Source organism: Sebastes fasciatus, chromosome 11 (genome assembly GCF_043250625.1).
Source record: "Sebastes fasciatus isolate fSebFas1 chromosome 11, fSebFas1.pri, whole genome shotgun sequence".
Taxonomy (NCBI): Eukaryota; Metazoa; Chordata; class Actinopteri; order Perciformes; family Sebastidae; genus Sebastes; species Sebastes fasciatus.
This window is the reverse complement of record NC_133805.1, coordinates 12628430-12645639: the sequence shown is the minus strand read 5'-3', so window position 1 is coordinate 12645639 and position 17210 is coordinate 12628430. Positions and strand designations below refer to the sequence as shown.

Sequence of the window (17210 nt, the reverse complement as noted above, 5' to 3'; positions counted from 1 at the left end):
AGTAGAGAGGTTTCCTTTAAGGAAGTCCATTCGTACTATCAAAGATCCTCCACAAACGACAATTAATTTGGATTAAACCCAACCTGAACGGTATTATTTCCTCATCTTCTACCCGGAAGTCTTCATAACAACAGAAGCACTGTTGCTAACAACAACAACAACAACAATGGGGATCATCAAACTGGCTGATATGATCCGGCTAGGTGCTCCTGATGCTATTTCTCATAAAGATATCAGCGACTACACTGGTAATATACCCAGCTCTGATCTGGCATCCATCTCTTTGTGTTGCTAGCACGGTTAATCTTTGTCATACCAAACAAAACAAGCGATTGCTAATAACAGCTAACGTTAGCATACAGTCATCTGACTACTAGTTAGCTTGACTTTGATGTTAAAGTTACACTATTACTCACATTACACAACAACACCTCTTTAAAAAGTACCACTAACGTTACCTCATTGAACAGATCAGTTACAATAGCAATGCTGTTTACATATGAATGCATCAGCAATAATATCTATACATTTAAAACACAGTGAGAAAAGTCATTCTGCATTATGATCACTTTTACTTTTGCTATTAACTTTCCAGACAAACTTGTAACTTGTATCCTGAGACATGACTACTTTTACTCAAGTAATGGATCTGTGTACTTCTTCCACCACTGCTAAAGTCTTAAAACTAATCAAAAACAAGCCCTGATGAATTTCTCAGTGTTAAAGGTCCCATATTGTAAAAAGTGAGATTTTTTTTCATGTCTTTTATATTATAAAGCAGGTTTAAGTTCTATATAAACACTGTTAAACTGTCAAAGCGCTCAATATACCGAGAAATACACACAGCCCGTATTCAGAAATTGTGCGCTTGAGACAAGCCGTCAGGATTTCTGTCCATTTGTGATGTCACAAATATACAATATTTAGACCATTACACGGTTTTAAACATAAACATTCTAAATGTGTCCCAGTTTATTTCCTCTTGCAGTGTTTGTTAATGACATCAGCTGACAGGAAGTAAACATGGACCCAAACTGTTGCCTAGCAACACAATTCTGTTGCAATTCCGTTGAAATGCACTAAAACGGAGCGTTTCAGACAGAGAGTAAATACATGTATATTCAGGCAGACAGTATGAGGGAAATAAAGTTTTTTTTTTAAGATTACAGCATGTTAACATGTTCTAGTAGAAACTACAAAATACAAGTATGAACGTGAAAATTAGTACGATATGGGACCTTTTAATAACCTGTAAATATAATTTAATCAAATGCAGGTGTATGTTAACTGGTCTAACTAACTGAATACTGCTGTTTTTGTACCTTATAAAGGAGTCATATGAAAAGACACATGTATGACCATTCAAGCTCTGATGAAACAGTCACTGAGGATTAAGATAAAACTCATAATATAGCTTTATTATACATTCAAATCTGCATTACTGCCAGCAATACTGCTGTTCGAAAGATATTATAAAGATAATTTTCTAATTATTCCACTGACTGCCATAAATTGCAGCCATATAAATAAAGTACAGCAACATTGTTTGTATAGTTATGTAATGGACTGAATAAATAATAATATTTTCCTCTGTAATATGGTGGAATAAATGTGTTAGAAGTAACTTCTTATAACCATTTTAAGTGCTGTAGTTGAACACAATTAATATAATCAGTAAAATTTGACCTCTGGGTAAAAGTGGATATGATAGACAAGCCAATTATGACTACATGGATATTGTTTATTATATGTTGCTGATTATGCTGGTGCTGTGTTACACCCCACAGGAAAAGTAATCGCACTGGATACCTCTATTGTTGTGAACCAGTTCCGTGCAGCTACGCCTTCTCTAAGGTGAGCTCCTTAATGAAAGATGACCCATTCTGTCTTGCTGACATTGAGCAACAGTAGATTTTTTTCTCTTTTCTCTCACTGGTGAATTATATATATATTGATTCCCCATTTCCATCCCAGCTCACTGGGTGTCCAGATCATTAGAACTCCTGTAAGATGCGAGGCAGTCTAATATGATAGCACTGCAATAACTTTGCTTAAAATACTCTGTTTTTTTAGTATTTTTGTGCATTTTGTGGTGGTGTTGCATATGACTGCATTATATTAAACAATAATGTCTTTGGCATCTTATTTGCATATGAGCAAAACTATTAGAAACACCGTATAAAATAATGCAATCCTTCGCAGCACCACCACAAACTACAGCCATAAATATAATTGATTTCCTCTCCATAGCCCGCTGACAGGTCTCTTCTTTCGCACGCTCACCTTCCTGGAACACGACATAAAGCCGGTCTTTGTGTTTGATGGGAAGCCTCCCGAGGAAAAGACACCTGTTGTAAGTGACACCTTTTGTCTCTTCTTACTCAACTTGATAGTAAACACATCCTCCTGGTGTGTGTAAGACAGCCACAGGTCAGAGAGAAAGGCTAATCTGAACGCTTACCTCATGTGCACGTTGGGCCAGTGTGATATGATAGAGACAGCTAACACCTGTAGTGTGATACAGATGCTGATCAAAGTTCCTGTTTTTTTTCTGCAGCTTGAGAAGCGAGCTGAGGCGGCTGGTTGGAGGTCCTTCAACCGCACAGGCACAGGTACATCTGCACAGATTGACATAGGTTTTGAAGTTAGTAGTTATAGAATTACACACTGGGAATATTAGTTGAATGTCAAGTCTTCTTGAGTGAACCTCGACTCTTTTGTGCTCCATGCAGCATCGTCCCAGACCAAAGATTGTCTCCTGCTCCTGAAGCTCCTGGGTGTACCTGTCATCCAGGTACGACCTGCTAGACATATTTCTTCATATTTCTCTCGCTGTCTCTTTCCTTCCTTCATTCTCTTTATGCATTTTCATGTTTATCTCCCTCTCTTTCTCTCTGTCTTGTGTTTCAGGCTCCAGGGGATGCTGAGGCGCTGTGCGCCAAGCTGGCGAGAGAGGGGACTGTGGACGCTGTGGCTTCAGAGGACATGGACACACTGCCGTTTGGAGCCAATATTCTCATTCGCCAGCTTAACGCCAAGAAGGACAGGTAGGAACTCTGCTATTCATGTGTTGCTTAAAGGTTGTACTGGAGTTTTCTTATGTTTTAATCAATTTCTTAGTATAATTCACATTCATGCTGGCAATTTTCCAAAGTATTCCACAGATATTTACATTGTTAAATTCCTTTGCCCTACATGGTGTGTATGCCAAAATGTATTTTTGGTAAAGTTACTCTCTTCTTCTGAAGTTGTCTGGGGCCGGTGTATTTAAGTACTCTTCAGAGTCTAAGACTTTAGAGAACAGCTTTTGACGTAAGGTGGTTTTAAGTTGTTCATCTGTGGTGATATTGATGCATTGACATCACCTGAGGCCTTGGAATCGTGTAGTCAAACATCATCCTGTCAGCTTCAAATAATGTTCATGTATCAATGCCACTACAAGTGATTTTCTTATGTCACTTTATAAAAATAAAAAAAAAGAATCTATCGCTTTAACTGAAGGAGGGACTGTGAGATTTCTAAACTGATCTAATATTGATCTATGCTCTTCCTATTCTTTGCAGTGAAGTCGTTGAATATTCTTTAACCAAGCTGTTAGAGAAACTCCAAATTAGTCACGAGGAGGTGAGACTGAAACTTTAACGATGTCTTTGAAAGTATAGTATATCATCATTTGCAATAGCACTAAACAGAAATACTACAAATAAGTCCTCAAACTCTCCTTCTTTTGCAATTTTTCTTCCACCAGTTTGTTGACCTGTGTATTCTTCTGGGATGTGACTACTGTGAGAAGATAGCCGGTTTGGGTCCTAAGAGAGCTCTGACACTGATCCAGAAGCACCGCACTATTGAGAATGTAGTTTTGCACATCAACAGACAGGTATTAGATGATCTTTGTTTTTCATTCTGTATGTTGCTTTACAAGAAAGTGTAAGATCTGATTAGACACTTTAGTATCTGCTGCCCTTCAGACCCATCCTGTACCAAATTTCTGGAAGTACAAAGAAGCACGGAAGATATTCTTGGAACCGCCACAGACAGTAGCTCCTGAACTCACCTGGGATGAGCCGGATGAAGAAGCCGTGGTTAGGCTCCTCTGTCACGTCAAATACGTTAAGTATGTACTTTTCGCTTAAGCCCAGGTTTCATTTCACACGCTTCTCTGTCTCTTTTAAAGACAGTTATGACTGTATACGTGTTGACATGTTTTTAGGGAGGACAGGGTCCGACGTCGGATGGAGAAGTTTCGTCTGACGCGGGAAAGTAAGCGGGAGGAGCGGGAAAAGGAGATAGCAGCGGGACACAGCAGGCAGACTCGCATGGAGGACTTCTTTAGAGTTACCAGAAAGAGGGAGAAGGTGAACATAACATAACAATCTTCTACAATTTTTTAAATTTAGGGCATTAAATTGATTGTATTAAATTGATTCAGAACTTGATTAATTGGAGGAAAGCTACAAGGATGAATTAACCTAAAACTATTTAAAACTACCTTTGAAATGTTTGCATCAATCATGATTTCTGCTCCAGTCAAACAGTCAGTTAAATGAAAGTGTTGTGGCCTGTTGATTAGTCTGAACAGTTCTCTTTCTTCCTCCAGCCTGTGGAAGTTGCAGACACTTTAAGCAGCAACAGAAAGAAACCAAAGTCAAAATAAGGCCGCCACCATGTTCCGCTTGCTGCCTCCACCGTTCCACCATCCAAGTTGGAAGATGTTTTCAACGCTTTCAACGCCATCTGCCCGTCCAGATATCTCAAACAATCAACAGACCAATCTGTGATCCCGATCTTGAATTTCTGCCATGAGATGTTTTTTTTAACAAGCAATCATGCTTCATTCCTTTGCTGATGAGAAAGTCTAGCATCTTCAATATCCATGTCAGTGATTTAATCTTCCGTAACACTAATAATTGACAATTTCAACAGTTTCAGAGGCAGCAGCTTTACATGTTGAATCATGGTTCTGCATTGGGAGAAGACTGCACTTTTCCAAGTGCCTTCTAACCACCGCTGAATTTAGAAGAAGCCAAAACAGGCATCTTGCAAGACACTGACATCAAGTCACTACCCCTAATGACAATACAATAATCTGATCTTGTTTTAAACAGCAGTGTCCGCAACAATGCAGTTCACTGAGCAGTTCTTCAGCAGTTTCCTGCAAAGCTACCAAGAAAAGCAGAGCAGGCGGGAGACAGCTATGAAAGAGAACAGTGTGATCAGTGTCGGGGAGGCCTTCCCCCAAGCCAAAGCTGGAGAAAGGGGATGTCTCATCACTAGATATTCAATGAGCACCTGCTGTGTAAAGGGTGCCAAGGCAGAGACCAAAGACTTGAATTTTAAAACTATCAAGTCAAAAAGAGATTGTGTAGGACGGAGTATTAGGGCCACATTGAGGGGGAAAAAATCGGAGATTTCGAGAATAAAGTCATAACTTTACGAGAAAAAAAAGTAATTTACTCCTCCACAAAAGACGCAATTTCTAAAATTACTACTTTATAATATTATGACTGAAATCGCAGATTTATTTTTTTGCCCTCAATGTGGCCCTAATACTCCATCGTAACTGTGAGATGTTTAAATCCATATGAAGAAAAGTTTGTATTATTTTTGGAAATACTTGTAAATACAGTATAACTGTATGTTTTATATTGGTCTGTTGCCCTTTTTTTTTTTTATTAAAATAATGTTGAAGTTTATTTGTTTATTTGTGATGTTCTTATGGGAAATTTGGGTGAGTAGTTATTAATATTTTATTTACTGAAATATTTCAGAATAAGAGTGTTTCTATTAAATGAAAATAGTGTTGACCTCAGTCTCAGCCAACTCGGTGGTCTCTGAGACTGTCTGTTTTGTCTTGTTCATGTGGATATATAATGTTTGCACTACTGCTACTGCACATCATTTATAATATTTATAATGCACATATTTATTTACCTTTTGTAACTTTAACTTTTTACTAGTGTTCTATTGCTTGGGTATTTTTTTTTACTCTTATTTATTTTATGCCCTGCCTTATTCTTATTTTATGTACTTACTTACTTCTGTTAGAATCTGTGCTGCTGTGCAACTGCAATTTCCCCACGGGGATAAATAAAGTGCTATCCTATCCTAGAGGCGTTACTCCAAACCGACAGGGGGCGCTTGTCTACGTCACACTGTTTCCTAGTAGAAGAAGCAGTTTGTCAGTCGTATAATATTATGACTTTATTCCCATAATACTACAACTTTGTTTCTTGTAAACTTCTGACTTCATTCTCATAATATTACAACTTTTTTTTCTCGTAAACCTAGGACTTTATTCTTCTAATAGTATTACTTTTTTCCCTTAATGTGGCCCTAATACTCCATCGTAACTGTGAGATGTTTAAATCCATATGAAGAAAAGTTTGTATTATTTTTGAATATACTTGTAAATACAGTACAACTGTATGTTTTATATTTGTGCTTTTGACCTTTTTTTTTTTAATTAAAATAATGTTGAAGTTTATTTGTTATGTTCTTATGGAAAGTGTGTTATTAATAATTTTTTTTACTGAAATATTTCAGAATAAGAGTGTTTCTATTAAATAAAAACTAGAGGCGTCACTCCAGACCGACAGGGGGCGCCTTGTGCGTGTGACGCTGGTCTACGTCACACTGTTTCCGTGTAGAAGAAGCAGTCAGTCAGAGTCGCCCCAGTCTCTCCGGTCTCTCCGGTCAGAACAGAGAGGTGTCTCCGGCCCGCCGCCGCCACCTCCTCCGCCGTTAACACGCGACAAGTCCGGCCTGAAGACACCCTAACCCTGTCCCGCCGGGTCCCCCTTCACCACAAACCCTTACTTCCTCCCCCGGTGATACCAGTTGTTTTCAGCCATGGCGACGAGTGCGAAGCGAAAGCAGGAGGAGACTCATCTGAAGATGCTCCGGGAGATGACGAGCCTGCCCGCCAATAGGAAGTGCTTCGACTGCGACCAGCGCGGCCCGACCTATGTCAACATGACGGTGGGCTCCTTCGTCTGCACCACCTGCTCCGGGATCCTGTGAGTCTCCTGTTATAGGGTGAAAACTTTATTGTGTCCACATGAAGCTGCTGTGTGGCTCTGGGTGGTTGTCCTGTCCCGGCCGGTCCGTTAGCTCGTTAGCTAAGTGAGAACAGGTACCGTCGGTTCTGGCCGTTGGGCCGTTGGGTTGGGTCAGGGGTCTCTAGGCAACCTGCTGCTCTATAGCTCCTCTCCACTGGCTCCCTGTGGATTTATAAACATGGGAATTAATAACTGCTTTTTTGTTTACATTTTCAGTATTAGGGCCACATTTAGGGGGAAAAAAATTAATCTGAGATTTCGAGAATAAAGTCATAATATTATACGTGTTATTTTCTTTTTTTCTCGCAAAGTTATGACTTTATTCTCTTAATATTACAACTTTTTTTTCTTATTATTACGACTTTATTTTCGTAAAGTTATGACTTTATTCTCGTAATATTATGAGTTTTTTCTCGTAATGTTATGACTTTATTCTCGTAATATTACAACTTTTTTTCCTCTTAAAGTTATGACTTTATTCTCGTAAAGTTATGACTTTATTCTCATAATGTTATGATTTTATTCACGTAATATTACGACTTTTTTTCTCGTAATGTTACGACTTTTTTTCTTGTAATGTTTTGACTTTATTCTCGTAAAGTTATGATTTTATTCTCATAATGTTATGACTTTATTCTCGTAATGTTATGACTTTATTCTCGTAATATTACAAAAAAAATCCCCTAAAGTTATGACTTTTTTCTCACAATATTATGACTTTATTCTGTAAATCTCATCTCTTTTTACCCTCAATGTGACCCTAATACTCTGTAGTACATTTGCTCTCTGGGCCATCACTGCATTAGTCTTATATACTATATACTTAGACTATAAACTGTGTTACCTTCATCACAATGCTCAAATGTTTTGCGACTCCAGACAGATTTTTTATTTATTTTTTTTGCCTCAAATGGCTCTTTTGATAGTAACGGTTGCTGACCCCTGGTTTGGGCCGTTGCGTAACGTGTCGGTAGTCAGGTGTGTTTACAGCTTTTACTTCAGTGTGATAAGAAGACACATTCAGGCAGAGTGTGAGGAGGTGGTCTCAGTGACTTATTGCCTGGCCTGTGTGGTCAAGGTTAGCACGCCCAACCTAAAGGTTCATATACCAGTCAAATATTTGCACGTCACAGGGGGAACCTCTTCTAGTTGAACTTTAAGCTGGCACGTTGCAAACACACCTCTAAGATAAGCAGCAGCAGCAGCAGCAGCAGCAGCAGGGTGGGTCCCTCACAACTTGGGAAGTAGCTGAAAGACAAAGTAAGGCAGTGGGTCGATCCTTGGCTGCTGTCTGCTGATGAAACCACTTCCTCAGAAATTTCACCTGTTGTGAAATCATAAGCAGGATTTAGGCAATGAACCTGTCCACTCCTATTTAGTTGCTACAGAGGCAAACTATTTATCTTGCTGTCACATCAGTGTCAAACAGTGATATCCGTCTGAGAATAACTAATAATAATTAATGTTGAATATGTATAATGAATAATGTTGTGGGGTTATTCCTTATTTCGTGGGCTATTTTGGGATTTATACATTATTATTACATACTTAAACACTTATATTACATACTTTAGTAGTAGACTATTGGTAGTAGTATTCTGTGTGGATGGGTCTGTATCAGCTTTGCACATCTGGACACTGCTTCTTTCCCTCATTATTTTTGCAAAACTGTTAAATCTCTGTCGTAGTTGTAGTGAACAGCAATTTTCAAATCCTTGTCGCCATAAATTCTGGTTTGGATGGAGGTCCTGACTCTGAACTTGTCCACACCAGGACATTAACATTGTTGGTTTTCAGACATTTCTGTTATAGATTGCATCAGGTTTTTTCCTCTGGGATGTGTGTTGAGTGTCTGATGTGATTTTACCCTAAACCCCCACAAGCCTTCCATTGCCTGCAGCAGCAGCATCATCCCCAGAGCATGATGCTGCTGCTGCTGCTGTCCCTAGCCTTCATGGTGGCGATGGTTGGATGTGGTTTGGTCTCATTAGACCATAAAACCCAAATCCCTTATGACAAACACTATCCCAGGTGTCGAGAGATTTTTTTTAATTTCTCAATGGTGGTTTTGTCTTTATCAATCTGCCATAAAGACGCAACTGGTGAAGCAACAGTTGTTGACTCCCATCTTCGCAATGAAAGCTCCTGCAGAGTTGTGTCTTGGAGCACTTCCTTGCTGTTGTCCCTCTCACACAGACCTTCATATGTTGTGTTGATCATTGTTGAGAGTCTAATCCCCTTTGGCACAAACATGTGATTTTTTTCCTATATAAACAAGCAATGATTCAGTAATCTTGACACAGATTTGTTTGTTAAGGTCCTTTGTCTTCATGATTTGACACAAAGCTGACCAAGTAGCTGTTGCACTTTCCAGCTATTTAAACTGTATTTAACCTTGTTACACATTGATTACAGTTGTGTGATTTTAATTTAACTCAATATGTGACTTCTTAAAACAGTTGGCTGTTATTACAGTGTGGTTTTTATATGTCACAAACTACAAATAATTATGCAATTAATTACTTCCACCAAGGCTGAAGGCCTAGGAAGCGACGTACATGAAACCTGCCTTGGCGGAGGTCTGCGCTCTCCGAGTGCACTTCTAGTTATTCTGTGGTTTCTATTTGTACTTTGTTTTGATTAATTGATGGAGATCTGTTTTAACTTTAATACTCAAGTATGTTTTCTGTGGATACATGTAAAAAAAAAAAAAATCCTAATTACATTAACTGTGATTTAGTGTTTTAAAACAATGACACATGAAGTGTATTTGGGATTACAGCTTTTACTGACGCTATAAATATGTATAGTTATGGTGGCATCTGCTATACAGTAAGTCAGTAATAACAGTGAGCACAATCTTGGCCATTTTTAATTAGATGTTGGTCATTTCTAATCAACTTAACAGTCAAATATCTCTGAATTAACAATTTTGATGTAGGGGAATTCATATTTACAATTACATTCCTTGAGATTTAAACCAAATCCATGAAGTGTATGGTCTTCAGAAATGTTTAACTAGCAGTAAATAATGCTTATCTCTGATATTTTGTTCAAATGTTCATACTTGCACTCAGTTCCTATGTCCCAAACATAAAGTACTCATACAAGAAAATAATCCATCGATGCATCTGTGGCTGGGGTTTGTTGTTTGCTCATCTCATGTCACATGAACAGCGTTTGGTTTCATCCTGCTTCTCTTGTTCTTAAGCTAACATGTAGCTCCTCCACCCACAGGCGAGGACTGAACCCCCCACACAGAGTGAAGTCCATCTCTATGACCACATTCACACATCAGGAAATTGAGTTCCTACAGAAACACAGCAACGAGGTACCATGCACACTTTACAACAAAGAAATCAGCACCATATTTCACATTGTTGAACAGTCATTCTGTCTATGATTCAGAAGCATCTTGGCATTTTTCTGAACCCTGCATACTCAACTTTATTGGCATTCCTCTCTCTCCCCACTTTTTTCTCCCATTTCTCGTCATCCCCTCCCCCCTTCCCTTTTCGTTCTCTCACCTCTCTCCCGGCTCTGCCACCACCCCCACCCTGATCCCCTCCTTACCTCCCACCCTCCTCATTCCTCTGCCCCCCCTGTAGGTCTGTAAACACATCTGGTTGGGCCTCTATGACGACAGGACATTAGTTGTTCCAGATTTCCGAGAACCACAGAAAGTAAAAGAGTTCCTTCAGGAAAAATATGAAAAGAAAAGATGGTAACATAAACTTTTGGATTTTATTTGTTTGTTTGTTTGATATGTTTTCGGAAGAAATATCACAAATGAACATTCATGCCCATTCTTTGTTCAGTTTTTCACCCTTTGGATGCACATATTATGGTTAAATAAAGCAATATTTTATACTAGGGTACGTACAGCTGTAAATAATGTAGTTGGAAAGGTAGTAAATGCTAAAGTGAGTGCTAAAAAGTCAATGTCAGAAGTTCTGCAGGTCATTCAGTAACGCTGGCGCTTGTTACTATCAGCTGTGATGCAAAAGAATGCTGAGAGTGAAGTGCTGCTTCTGCCAAAATAACATCGTGCAGTTATGGATTTGGTTAACCATATCTTTTAGTTTGATAGCATGCTTTTCATTGTCTATGACTTCCCATGTCTATGTGTCACTTTCCTCTTTTACTGCATTGTTGGTGGACAGAGAGCAACTTTAAAACACTGTGCTTTATGAAGGAAGGTCCCATTTGGTTTAAATATTCAAACAACAGCTGTCAGTGTGTCAGTGTGCTGACTTGACTATGACTTGCCCCAAACTGCATGTGATTATCATAAAGTGGGCATGTCTGTAAAGGGGAGACTCGTGGGTACCCACAGAACCCATTTTCATTCACATATCTTGAGGTCAGAGGCTAAGGGACCCCTTTGAAAATGGTCAAGCTGTTTTTTCCTTCTTTTTTTTTTAAATATCTCTACATTTGTGCTGGTGTTCTTTCCTGGATGCCTAGGTATGTCCCTCCAGACCAAGCAAGGGCAGTAGCAAGTGTCCAGGCCTCTGTGTCTGGCTCCTCAGCCAGCAGCACTGGTAGTACCCCAGAAGTCCAACCCCTCAAGACCCTGCAGCTCAACAGGACCCCACTGCGCCAGGTAACAGAAATGCACACCGAGGCTCTATTTGCCCATTAGCTATGCATCTACGATGTCTTCTGGAAATTGGTTGGAGAAGAGTTTTAACTCTATTATGTTTTCGGCTGCTGCCAAGTCTCCGGCTATAGGTCGTTCCCAGGCTCACAGCGCTGCTCAGGAGAAGAAGTTTGACTTGCTCTCTGACCTGGGAGGAGACATCTTTGCTGCTCCACCCACTCAAACTTCCAGCTCCACCAACTTTGCCAACTTTGCACATTTTCCAAGCCAGTCGGGTAAGATAGCTTTCCCTCAAAGGTCTCACATTTCACTCGTCTGAGTTCCTTCAATACAGATTCAGATATTTAACAGTGTGTAGCCTTTAGTTTGTCGTCATCCCATGCATTGCCCTGCCATTGTTTTTTTATTTTCCACATTCATTGTATGTGTTCATTTCTCCTTGTGTATGGCTGCAGCACCTCAGGGTAATTCAGATACCAACTTTGCCAACTTTGAGGCATTTGGAAACACTACAATTCCATCCCATCTGAGCACGTCACCCCCCTCAAAGTCCTTTTCATCAGGTACCCCCCACCCCACCATTGTCTTTCCTCCACCCTGTCCACATACACACTCACCCTCATCTCAGCATTTTTTCTTATTCATTTCTTTCCCACTGTGTCCACTGGAAAAGCCCTTTCTGTATTCAGCAGTGCCCTATAGATGCTTAGAGCACATGCTGGTCATCACTACTGTTGAAAACGTGATGGAAGCAAATTTCTCTTCTTGAATAAGATTTTAAAGGCTGCTAAGTTGTTAGCGTTGTTGGGCACACACCAGTACCTCCTTTCAATTTGAATTAATTTGACAAAGACATCTCAGAAGCGCTGTGAAGGGAGACACCCAGTGGACATTTAGCCCTAAACCTGTTACAAAATACCACGCTTCTCCCTGAATCATTTAGTTAATTCTTTCTCTTTACTTTTTGAGTGTGTGTGTGTTTGTATGTATGTAGCACTTGATCTTTGAGTATCTTTTTTTCCCTCCAAAATTTGTCGAAAGGAGGAGGTGTGCCAATCCCAACCATGTCTAGTGCCATCCCCACCCAGTCCCAGACAGGGAGCCACAGACAGGACCGCTATGCTGCTTTGGCTGAGTTGGACAGTGAGCTCAGCTCCTCTGTTACCTCAGGCAGCAGTGTGCCAGGGTGAGAGACTGGCAGACACACACACACACACAAACACACACACACACACACACACACACACACACACACACACACACACACACACACACACACACATACACACACGGTAATGTTGAAATAGAACCAGAATCTGTTAATTTCCTACACAGGGTGCCTCTGCACACCTGGCAAGCCTGAAAAAAATACTGTATGAAACATGAATTTGATTCTAGCGGTTAATTAATGCCTATCAGGCATAATGCACATAGATGTGAGAAGTGGACGTAGTCATCATCATGTCACCCATTGGTTTGTGGACTGCCGTTTTGAAGCCTGGAGTTCGGCATTTTGGCTGTCACCATCTTGGTTATTTGCAAGTGACACGAGAGGGTGGAGCTAAGTTCAACCGAACGCTGAATAAGACATTTTTAGGCGAACAAAAAGGTTATAATAAACTGTCATGAACTGAAAAACACACTATGAAAGGGTTAAAGTTGTAAGATGAAAACACGGACAACGCCGTGGTAGCGTTCTGTCAATCACAAGGTAGCCACTTCTCAGACCCCGGAGTTGTCCACTGATACTGCATGTGTTAAACGGATGTAAATTAAACATTTAATGTGGGCATTTTTTCTCTACAGGAACTTATATGGACCTGTGCTTGGTTCATCGCCAGCCCAGAATCCACCTGTGTTACCCAGCATGCAGCCTGGCTTTGGAGGTGGTTATAGTGATTTCTCCTACAGCGATGCATACAGAATGAAAGTACGTTTTCAGAGCTGTACATTTTCACACGTTGCTTGAAGGCTAATTTTGCCACTTCCTCCTGCTTTTCATCTAGCCACAAACCCCTTTGTTGCTGCAGTCGTTGGCCCGGAGATGGCTACCAACCCTTTCCAGACCAATGGCAGAGCTCCAGCTGCAGGTGCGTGCCCATTTAACGTTTAGTGGATTTAATATGATTTTTTTTAACTAGACATTTGTGTCACTTCGATGTAACCCAGTTACATCGCCAAGTAGCTTTGTGATTTGCCAAAGTATCTAGAATTTACTCCTCCTTTTGTGTGTGTGTGTGTTGTGCGTGTGCATTCGTGTACACACATGCTGCGTGTGTCTCGTAGCCTCGTTTGGCACTGGCTCTATGAGCATGCCCGCCGGCTTTGGGAACGCGTCTTCCTACTGCCTCCCGACCAGTTTCAGCGGAAACTTCCAGCAGCAATTCCCTGGCCAGGCTCCCATCCCTTACTCTCAACCTGGGGCCTACCATCCTCAGTCTAATGGTTAGTGGCCTCCCATATCACTCTGTCCTCTTACCCTGGGCCACCTGTGCAGTACCTGGCAGTGATTTAGGTCACGTGCAGCATTTATTTGATGTTATCTTTATCTACATGAAGACCATCTAGATTGGGAATTATGTTTAAATCTTGCTGCAGCAAATTAAAAGTGTGACTGCTCAGTGGCAGCTACTGCACAGTGCTAAAAGGTTGCATTTGGGGTTTCAAAGCTTTGGGGTTCTGCTCTGTGCAAAGCTCTGGACCAGAACCACAAAGAACAAATGTGACATAAGGCTCTACCTGAATGCAATCTGACACGCTGGGCTTGGCTCTCTTTGATTTCTTTTCTTTCTCCTTTTACAGTTTTAGTCCCTTAGAGCTTTTAAAAATTAACTCTCATAATTTAGACTGTTTATCTTTGACTCTTTACAGTCTGCTCTTTATGGCCTGTTGATGTAAAAGTTGCAATGAAATATTATTATTTGACACATTGCTTAACTGCTGGAGAGAGCAGACTGTTGTAAATCCCTTCCCCTGTATTACCCCTAGGCCCTGCATTCCCAGTCTACGGTCAGAACAAGCCTTCCATGACGCCCTTTGGGCAGCCCATGGGTGGCCCTGGCATGTCCAATAACCCGTTCATGGTGAGCATGCATTGCCTTTTGTTTTCCCAAGTTTTTTGGGTTAAAGAAGGAAATAAAGGATGTACTGTGGGGGGTTTATCAGTTTAAGAAAACACTTGCTCTGATTGATTTCACTAAAACTACATTGTCATTTATTTTCAAGGGATCATTGTCTCATAATGTTTTCTGTTGGTGTCTTAAATCTGACACCCTCTTATATTTCAGGCGGGAGCCCCAGCTGGGTCCTTCCCTTCGGGGGGTTCAACCAACCCTTTCCTGTAGCACAACTCCCAGTCCTTGCCACCAGAGGGCAGCATGCAGCACATATTCAACGCATCCGTTCCGTCATGCAATTAGTGGCAGTCATTTTTTTTTAAAAAGACTTACGTTTTTTTTTGTTTTTCATGAAAAAAGTTTACAACACTATGAAGGAGTACAAAGGACTACATTGAAGACTAAGGGACTGTTATAGGGGGAATGTACTGTTTGGGCTATATACAATACTATATGCTTTTTATTTTTTGTTTATGACTGTAAGCTCTGTGCATATCATCATTTGTAATCACAATTAAGTACATGTTATGTATAACAAGGATTGAGGTAACAAGGGTGAGTATACACATACCTTGTGGAAAAAAAAACCCCACTACAAACTATCTACGTAGGTAAAGGTGTAGACTTTAAGATTATTAACAGGGTTCCATCCAAATCCATGATCTCTGGTTTTTAAAGCAACTGTGATGATGCAGGTATTTCAGTTTTAAAAGGGATTTTTAATTTTTTTTATTTTAGCATAATTGCGACTATACTGGCACTAAGGTGCAAAATGTCCTTTATAACTTACAAGTTGCCTATAACCCGAAGCAACCAAACCCACGTCTTTTTTAAATTAGAATAACAGTAAGCAGGTGGATGGGATACAGCACTGTTCCTGGACTATTAGTCATCCTTTTATTAATATTGCCAATATCTGAGGAAATAAAGGGTCTGGGCTTTTTTTCGTTCAAAACCAAGGGCAGCTTGTTGAATATGAGGTCAACATAGACTTAAGATGTTTTAGCCCACTAGGTAAAGGGACAGGCTTGTCTGCTAGAGCACAAATGGAGGAAAGAAGTGCAGGCTTTAAGATGAGTATGTCCTGTTACCCTGTCTTAATCTATAAATATTGGTAAAATGGTTAAATGTACTCTAAGTAACCTCTCTCCTGCTTTCAGATATTCGCTATATTTTATGAATACGGTAAAGGCAAATAGAAAGACTGTTAAGAAAGCTTCAGGGTTGTGGGGGTGACCCAAATTGGGTTGCGTCAAAACAAGTCAAGTGGTTATTCACATGGCTGCGGGGGATTTTTCCTCTTGACAGGGAATGACAGGTTTACCAGACCCTGCCGAGACGAAAACATTTTTAAACAAAAATATTTATGAACTGTTATGTTATGTTGTATTCACTACACTCCCTTGACATCTGCCTTCTTCTTTGCCTTCTGCTTTTAAAAGCCTTTGGAGTGAAGAACAGGATGAGGAGAAACACGGATCTCCCTTTTTAGTTTGCTTTGAATTAAGGCAAGGGAAAAGAGCAGATTAATTTAGGGATTATTACATTACAGGATCAGCCTGAGACTGAACTAGTCTCTCAATTGTGCCACCGATGACTAACAATGAATTTGACTATGTGTTTTCTTGTCTTTTCAAGAATAGGTAAGTAAAATGTGTACATATATAAATATATGTATAAATAAATTAAAAGATTTTTAACTACAATTTTTACTTTGTGTAACTATGTTTTGATTATTAATTTTTGCTGTTTGTCAATGAGAGTCGGCCGAGTATTAGAAACATCTCTCAGTAAAACATTATACCACAAACTAAGCCTCCAAAATGATTATAAGGTTGAATAAACACCAAAACTAAGCACTCTAATCCTCATGATGGTAGAATTTGTTGCAGGGCTGTTGTATTAGACTTTTAGGAAATTGCTGTTAATAAGCAACTGAGTGTATAGATTCAATATTCAAGATTCAAGCCCTTTATTGTCATTGTGTAGTACAACGAAATTAGATTGTGACAATCCCATAGGTGCTAATGAAAAGATAATACAATAAAAAATATAAAAATACAATATGTATATTTATGAGATGACAGTTTTGCCAGATTACAGTTTTGCCAGATTATTGCACAAAGTGTCCGCCAGATAATTATATAATTATTGCACAGCATCATATAATTATTGCACAGAGTGATCAACATATGTTATTGCACATATCCGTAACAGTAGATTTACAGTATTTACATTGCACAAAAGTGACACAAAAGTATACCATTATATATGTGTATTGTAGGGGTATATATATATATATCCATTATAATATCAAGAAACCATGCCCTGTTCACCATGGTGTTACATACAGTTGTTGTTGTATTACACTTTTAGCAAATTGCCGTTAATAAGGAACGGAGTGTATACCAGTATATGTGCATTGTAGGG

The 17210-nt window shown here is 39.7% G+C and overlaps 2 protein-coding genes across 5 annotated transcripts; both read left to right on the top strand.

Moving 5' to 3' along the window:
- The first annotated feature begins 19 nt into the window (after nt 1-19).
- On the top strand, nt 20-5696 carry LOC141776899 (putative flap endonuclease 1 homolog). The gene is made up of 11 exons (XM_074650743.1): nt 20-248; nt 1788-1854; nt 2251-2353; nt 2558-2612; nt 2733-2794; nt 2911-3047; nt 3564-3624; nt 3749-3880; nt 3972-4117; nt 4214-4358; nt 4601-5696. The coding sequence occupies exons 1-11, from the start codon at nt 167-169 to the stop codon at nt 4655-4657; spliced, it is 1047 nt and encodes a 348-aa protein (XP_074506844.1). The 5' UTR covers nt 20-166; the 3' UTR covers nt 4658-5696.
- Nucleotides 5697-6657: 961 nt separating this feature from the next.
- agfg1b (ArfGAP with FG repeats 1b) lies at nt 6658-16492 on the top strand. Of its 4 annotated transcripts, none has more exons than XM_074650735.1 (12): nt 6658-7019; nt 10299-10392; nt 10670-10785; nt 11529-11667; nt 11783-11939; nt 12120-12227; nt 12706-12850; nt 13471-13550; nt 13671-13754; nt 13951-14109; nt 14653-14747; nt 14952-16492. In XM_074650735.1, exons 1-12 carry the CDS (start codon nt 6853-6855, stop codon nt 15006-15008), a joined length of 1401 nt encoding a protein of 466 aa, XP_074506836.1. In that variant the 5' UTR covers nt 6658-6852; the 3' UTR covers nt 15009-16492. The 4 variants fall into 4 exon arrangements, with proteins under 4 accessions (XP_074506836.1, XP_074506838.1, XP_074506837.1 ...); XM_074650736.1 differs by having other exon boundaries at nt 6703-7019; nt 12709-12850; XM_074650737.1 differs by lacking the exon at nt 12120-12227 and having other exon boundaries at nt 6686-7019.
- Nucleotides 16493-17210: the final 718 nt, after the last annotated feature.